The 7,959-nt window shown below is 34.8% G+C and overlaps 1 protein-coding gene across 1 annotated transcript; it reads right to left on the reverse strand.

Moving 5' to 3' along the window:
- Positions 1 to 86: 86 nt before the first annotated feature.
- LOC107468529 (protein LEO1 homolog) lies at positions 87 to 4,534 on the reverse strand. Its single transcript, XM_016087838.3, has 11 exons — positions 4,324 to 4,534; positions 3,847 to 4,238; positions 3,141 to 3,273; positions 2,864 to 3,046; positions 2,253 to 2,429; positions 1,921 to 2,052; positions 1,651 to 1,830; positions 1,434 to 1,565; positions 1,218 to 1,322; positions 866 to 1,123; positions 87 to 363 (listed from the first exon to the last, which is right to left on the reverse strand). Exons 1-11 carry the CDS (start codon positions 4,480 to 4,482, stop codon positions 226 to 228), a joined length of 1,989 nt encoding a protein of 662 aa, XP_015943324.1. The 5' UTR covers positions 4,483 to 4,534; the 3' UTR covers positions 87 to 225.
- Positions 4,535 to 7,959: the final 3,425 nt, after the last annotated feature.

The raw sequence follows: 7,959 nt of genomic DNA on the forward strand, positions 1-7,959 counted from the left end.
AAATCAAAATGGAAAGAAGAGAGGACGATCAACGATCTTTCCTCTGTAATTTCAAACAACAAAATAGAAACAAAAAACAAAAACTATTACACAGAATGATAAATAAATCATTAGAAAAATGTGATGGTACATCTAATGACAAGAATAAAAATATATCGCACTGAGAGTCAAAGGTTATATATAAGGTTACACGTTATGAAATTAAGGCCTGAAATCATCTTTCATTCATTCATCATCACTATCATAAACAACGGCCATTCGGCGCTTAGCGGTGGTTGGTTTTCTGGGAGGAGAGTCCTCATCCGATTCAAATCCCTTCCTTTTCACACTGCCTCTCGTCTCCTTGCTCTTCTGCTTTGGTTCCTGTATTAAAGCCATTAAAACACTAATGAATTTGAAACCACAGCAATTGACGAAGTTAATCTCAGTCATTACTTTTTTATGTTTTACTGCACCTGAGTTTATACTACAATGGTAGAAACTCAGATGCAGTTAACTTAATGTGAAGTTGATAGTTTTGAATCGTTAAATGACAATTTAGTCAAATATGTCAAATCATTTTACGATTCTCAGTTATTAACTTCACATAAAGTTAAATGCACTTGAGTTTCTACTAACACTAAAGGTAACAAACATGAGAATCCAATTCAAAATTGAAGAGGAATCTCGAGCTCCCCAACAATAAAATGTAGCACAGCATGGACACTTACAAATGATAAAAAACTAAAAAGCTACCAAACAATATGAAGTTTATGAACCAATCACATGTAATGCAAGGCAACCCCATGGTACATAACAGCAATGGCATACTTTTAAATAGAACTAGTTCATATCAAACTACTAGATTTATATAAAACCATAATACCTCTTCTTCCTGTTCCTCCTCTGATGCATCATTAACTTGTGCCTCTTCTTCATAATGTTCTTCCTCTTCATCTTCCTCATCCTCATATTCTGGCTCAGTGTCTTCAGCCCTTTTACGTGAAACAGGTCTCTCATCTTCCTCACCTTCAGTTTCATACTCAGATTCCTCTCTCTCCTCATCTGAATAATCCACTGGGCGCCGTGAGGATTTAGCAGGTGGCATGGATGATTTGCGAGGAATATCTTTCGGTCCCTGCGACTACAATTGGAAAAGGAACCCCCTCAGTGGTTAAGGGGAAAAAACATGACTAACATATATGTAGACTGTAGAAGAGGATACTGATGAAGAATACCTTTTTGGCATTCATAATTCGTCTCTCTGCCCGAGCCTCAAGTTCCAAATCATCTTCAAAGCGGCGTTGAGATCGACGAGAATCATAATAATCTGTTTCATCCTCCTTTTTTTTCAGGGGAGTGGTAATGTGTATGGAACATTTTCATCAATATTAATACATGCCATAATATCATGAAAGTGAGAGGGAAAATATATGTAAGATTGAAAAGTATACCTCATCCAAAGCATCCTCCAAAAACCCAGGAGATAGTTGACGCCTCCTATCCACTGTTGGAGGATATTTCCTGTTAACCTTCTCACGCTTACGATTAAGCAGTACATTAGCCCTGATTGTTTGACTTTCAGCCTGCAAAAATCATTAGGAAACTGGATAATGGTATCCATGAGAAGAAGTATACAGAGAGGAAACTACTTTATATAAATGATTATACCTTTTCTTTTTCCTCCTTCTCTCTCTCAGGATCAATATCAGTAATGCAGTTTTTAACCTTGTAAACTTTCTTGTGCCTCGAGTCAACAAGAGCAGTCAGCAGTCGATGAGAATTTGATGACAACGAAGATGGCATAAACTTCATTTTCCTTAGTAACCTTCCTTGTGATTGGAGAATGCCCTGTGAGCATTTTACACATAGTCAATTGGAGGGTGAACCATCAAAATCTGGTAGCGCAAATCTACAGGATAACAGAGATTCAGAATTCACCTTCCCATGTCTGAGGAAAAGATGTGCCTGATCATGCTGTGCATCTTGTACTGATATGTCAAGAACTTCATTCCCAATTAATAACTGCAAACTGCCATCAGACCACCTCACAAAGCGAGCATTGCTTTCGTACTGAAACACAACAAGAAAAAAGGATTGATAGACTATTTTAATTAAAAATTTAATTTGGAAAAAATATAAGACCAGCATCAAGGGCCAAAAAGCAGTTACGAAAAACAATAGGAGCATCCATCTCCACCTATGAGCAGTAACTGGAAACACTGATCATTTTAGGGTTAAAAACAAAACAATAGCTGCATACAGTTACTTACAGATGATGTGCCATCAGGATTTCTGACAGTCCTCCATCGCACAATATTGCTCTCCAAGCGTATGCGTTTCTTAGCTCCAGACTCATCAGTTACAAAGGTATCCTCTTCCACATATGTTTTAGGATCAAATGGTTTTGGGTCAACACCCATAATATTAGAAACTTTAATCATGTTCATCTGTCCCATAGATAAAGAGAAAGGAGTTTAACATTGAAATTCAACATCTTTTTACAAAAATTCAATGCACCTATGGAAACCATTTCATTATTTACATAAGATCCTCTAAAATGACATAGCTTCATAAATTGCATCCATCATCCCAACGTTATCAGATATGAGATAGTTTGATGTTAAAAAGCCCCTCATATAAGCTGCCTTTTGCCCAAATATGTCATCAGAAAGTGATCATGAAGGAACTTTTTTAAGAATACAACTACTTCTATCATTTTAAACTGCATACTTTTCACTTTGGCACCTTAAATGTTGCACCAAAAATCATAAAGGCATCATATGCCAAAAGAAGAATAAGAACTCTTATCCAACCACCCAAAGTCAAAGTTAAATTCAAATTAATATATAAACCACAGGCTTCCACATAAATTACGCCAGACCTTTTCTGGAAGAGCTGGAGGTGGTTGCAGTGGAACCTCTAACTCCAATGGTGGCCCAAGTGGTTTCTCTTTAGTTTTCATCTCATAATTTTCCTCTTCTGACCCATACCTATTATCTTCATCTGCAAGTATATCCTCTGGCCTCAGGCCTTTTTCATAGCCCTCTTCTTCAACAGGGGATCTCTGAGGCAGGAGATTACTTTGATTATTCATTTGCAAAATTTTAAGCAACACAAAGACAAACTAAATATATCAGTTATTGGTAGCAGGCACTCACATTTGAGTCATGTTCAATGTCATGATGAACTGCATATCCATCCTCCTCTTCATCATCGTCAAAATCCCCAAATACATCACGAATTTCAGGAGCAGAATCACGAATCTGATCTTTGTCCTCTCGGGGAGATCCACTGTCAATATAGAAATTAAAAGTTTAAAACTGCCATAGAATCTCACAGCATCCCGAAAAGCCTTATTATCCCTAGGTTTTAAACAAATTTTTTGTTCTATTTATCCAGTAACTGAAAGCAATTTCCTAAATCCACACCAAGGCTGATGTAAGGTAACAGAAAACATTCACATACAAAACCTATACGACAAACCATAAACAAAAGCAGAACAAATCACCGGTTTAATCAAATCTGAGATGACAGGAAAAACCTACGCAGCAATTCTACCATCAGTACCAGTGGTCAATACTTGGTATGATAGAACCAAAGCAAAGAAAGAAAGTATTCAGAATAGAGTGAAATCCCATGGTCCTAGTAGTCAATAGTATTTTGCTTCTCCATGACTATGCAATTGTTTTTCAACATTTTAGCATCGCAATGAGGAAGCTGTGAGTGATATTTTTCGATAATTTAGAGGTTTAGCCTCAGAACAAACACATGAAACCATGAAATTGAAAACTATCCACTCAGAGTATTGTTAAATGCAATTAGCAGATATCTATCTAGAATGTGTATATATATATATATATATACCTTGGACTCCTAGCTTCATCAACTTCCTCATCTTCATTCTCATTCTCATTCTCATGGTAACGGTTCTCCTCGGATCCGCTCTCAACGACGGCGCCCCTGTGCTTGCTAGTAACTACTCTCTGCCCATATTCGTCGTCTTCTTCCTCTTCCTCCTCTTCCTCCTCCTTCGCGTCACTGTCGGTGCCTCTGGCATCGCTCTCTTCTTCTCTCTGATCAGCAGCCTCCACCTCCACCTCCTGCGAAGTCTGATCCCTCTCGGCTTCGCTCTCTCCGTGATCAGGAGCATCCCCCTCCCCTTCGCTCTCGATTTCCACCTCGCCGTGACCCTCCACATCCACCTCAGCTTCTCCTTCCCCCTCAACCTCGGGCTCCACACCTCCCTCGCCTTCGTCCTATTCAAGATTCAAGAATTCCAAATTCAAATTCAGATTCAGATAAATGAAATTCAGGGATTGTTGCAGTTATAGTTATAGTTACGGAGGCGTAGTGGTGGCTGTTGTTGTCGATGGCGGCGGTGTCGTCGGGGTGGGGATTAGATTCGTGTTCGGAATCGAGGTCTTCTTCTTCCTCCTCGGACTGATCGCCGAAGAGGTTTTGCATCATCTGATGGCGCTTCTCTTCTCCTCCTCCACCCATCTTCTTCTTCGCCGATGACTGAACCCTCCCTCCCTCTTGCTCCCTGCGTGTGTGTTTCTTCACCCTTTTTTTATTTCTCAGTTGTTATTCCTCTTTGCTTTTTTTGTTTTTGGACCTCTTTGGGTGGTAGAAAAGAAAAGCTAATTTTAAAATTTTAATTTAAACATTTGTATAAAATCATGAATTTAATTAAATAATTATATAATTTTTTTTATATTGTCAATACATCAAAACTAAATTTATAAAAATTATTATTAGTATAGTGAATTTAACCAATTAAAGTGATAATAGTTTAACACTTTTTACACTTTTTTACTTTGTCCCTGCTGTTTCACCTTCTTCCATCTCCTATTCAATATTAGAACTTAGTTAAGTTAAAATTAATTAGGTCAATTTTAAATTCAACTAACAAAATTGAGTTCACTCAACTTATTAACAATTAAATTTAATTATAAAATTCAAACTTGATTCATTTAAAACTCATAAACTAGCTTAAATAATATGAATAAAAGTATATAAATTATAATTTATACATAAAAAAAATTATCAACTATATATCTTGAGAAAAAAAATATGGTTACTACTATTTGACAAAAAAAGAAACGTGGAGCCTGCGTGATCTATTAATAATGGTGGCAATTTTTTGCAGGAGAAGTGGGGTGGAAAGAGACGAGTATCCGCGGAGATTTATCCGCCAGAGTGCAAGTTTTAAGAATTTTTTTTCTATAAATGACGAGTACAAGTACCTGTGTAATAAATGATGTAGGACAGGAAAAGAGGTATATGTCCTAAGAGTACTCGTAAATATGAAATTACAAAAATAACCTCATGTATATATTATGCTAAAACCCTACTTCCAAATCACAATCTCATCTACATCTTCTCACTTAGTCACTTCACTCTCTCTCACGCGAGCCTTTCTCTTACTCACAATCTCACCAGCACTTCCTCCTTCAGTCTTTCTTCTTTCTCACTACGTTGTCGGCGTCCTCCCTCTCATTCCTTCACATCGTCGTCCCTCACCTTCTTCCATCGTCGTCGCTACTCACTTTCTTCCTCAATTGCATCGTTCATTGCTTGCTGCTCATAGCTTTACCGTCGCCTCCATCTCTGCTCCGCGATGAAGCCTCAGATCTGCACGTCGGCAACAACTCACCAGCAACGCCTCTGCTCCACGGTGTCGACGACGCCTCTGCTTCCCAAGTCTACGACAATTTTGTTTCATAGTCGGCCACCTTGCAATAAGTTGGATGTTTTTGTTAATGGATGAAATTGGTATTAATGTATGTCTTTATTTTAAATTGATGAAATTGATATGAAATTAATTTTAGAGTTTGAATTCTGTTAAATGATAAATTTGGGTTTAGAATTAAATTTTATTGGTGTAAAACTCAGTTTAGGGATTGGATTCTTATTGTGAAATTAGAATATTAAATTATAATACTGAATTTATTGTGAAATTGTTACTATTTGTTATAATACTAAATTTTTTATAATGTTGATTTTGTTATATTAATGATTTTTCTGTGAATTTGTTATAATACTGTTTTATGTTAAACTAAAATATATGTAATAGTGGGTTACTAACTTTTTATTATAATTTATGAACTTTTTCTCTTTTTTCTCTTTTTATTTTTTCCTTTAAATTCATGGATATCCTCAAAAATCGAAATATCCAACAAATATAGAATCCCCATTACTCGTCACAGGTATGCAACGGGGACGAAAAATGTTTCTGGAGACGGGGACATGTCCCTGTTTCCATAAAAATCTGTTGTCATTCCTGTTTATTAGCTTCCTAAGTCTGGGTGCTCTTTTTTTTAGATACAAAAAAAATAATATCTTGCCTTTAGTCCATACTCTTCTATAAAAAGAATAATATAGTTGAACTCTTCGTGTTTTCATTCATCAATCATTTAACATATATTAAAATAAATAAAAATAATATGATTTATATAATACATAAATAAAAGGCATTTAACCTTCCTAATATTTAGTAAGCATGCATGTCATATAAATTAAAGTATAAAATAAGTAAATATGTGTTAATATTTATAATAACTAATATATAATTATAATAGAGTTAACTCATGAGTTAATAAATTGAATTTGTCTAAATACAATTTCATCTTATTTAATACATGAGTTCAAATTCAAATTCAAATTCAAATTTGGCTCATACTCATGAACTTAGCCCGTCAAGCCATTAGGCTCTGTTTAGATTTTGTCTTAAAACAAAAATGCAGAAAAACAAACAAAATTTAGAGATAGAACCATATTTGAACGAAGGGAATGGGACAAATTTATAAATATATTTATGTTTTCGTCTCTAGAACAGATTTAACTAAAATTTCTGTACATTCTGAGAGTTGAGACACAGATAAATTTGTAGAGATATGAAATAATTTATTACTTTTTCCAAAACTATCCTTATTAAACTTTTAATAATCCAATTATACTTTTCACATTTTTTCAATTATAGCTACACCCCACTTTTGTTTATCATCCCAAACTATTACCATTGTTGCATCGTTGTCATCATCACAACCATCACCACAAGCGCTATTTTTTGCTCCATTACCAAAATCTGGATATCAACGAATGAAAAAAAATGCAAATCACTACCTTCTTCCTTCATAACGTATATATGGTTCGTCTCTACACTTGTCGCCGTTATCTTTGCTTTCGCCATCGCCTCTACCTTATTTCCCCATTCGTCCCATTCTCAATCTTACTTTCTCTAACTCTTTCGATCTCTCTCGACCTCTATTTTTGCACCATTATTATTGACACCTCTGCTACGTTGTTTCATTACGGCTGTCGTATTTGCTTCTGACACTCTCTCGCTCTCTCTCTCTGTTTTTGTTAATCTCTTAGTTTATGTTTTTGCCTTTTATTTGGATTAAAATTTTTGATTTTTTATTGATTTCTATTGATGAAGTAAATGTTATTTTTACTGAATTTGTGGATTTTGGTTTGAATTTATGATTTTGGATGAAGAATGACAATGAAAGAAAAAAGATTATGATAGTTTAGTGTCGTTAGTAAGAAAAAGATAAGGATAAAATTTATTTTTTCAAAAATTTTCAACTTTACATCTTAATTTTTGTTGAAGAAGCTATGTAAACAAATTCTTTTATAAATGTATTTATGTCTAATTTTCTATCTTTGTATTTCTACCTCGAAACAAAATCCAAATAAAGCCATAATGAGTTGAGTTCAAGTTACTTCACACTTCCAACCCTATCTTTTAGGCTGTGTTTGTTTTGGAGAATAGGAAGACAAGACATTGAGAACAAGACACAAAAGACAGAGACACGAAATTTTATGTTTTTGTATTCTTTTTGGTGATAAATTAGAACAAATTATGAAAATCCAATTTATTCTCATTTTTTTCATCCAAAAAATTTGAGAAGAAAATTATAATAATAAAAAATATAATTATGAAAAATAACAAGAATAATGAAAGAAAAAATT

This window comes from Arachis duranensis, chromosome 1 (assembly GCF_000817695.3).
Source record: "Arachis duranensis cultivar V14167 chromosome 1, aradu.V14167.gnm2.J7QH, whole genome shotgun sequence".
Classification (NCBI taxonomy): Eukaryota; Viridiplantae; Streptophyta; class Magnoliopsida; order Fabales; family Fabaceae; genus Arachis; species Arachis duranensis.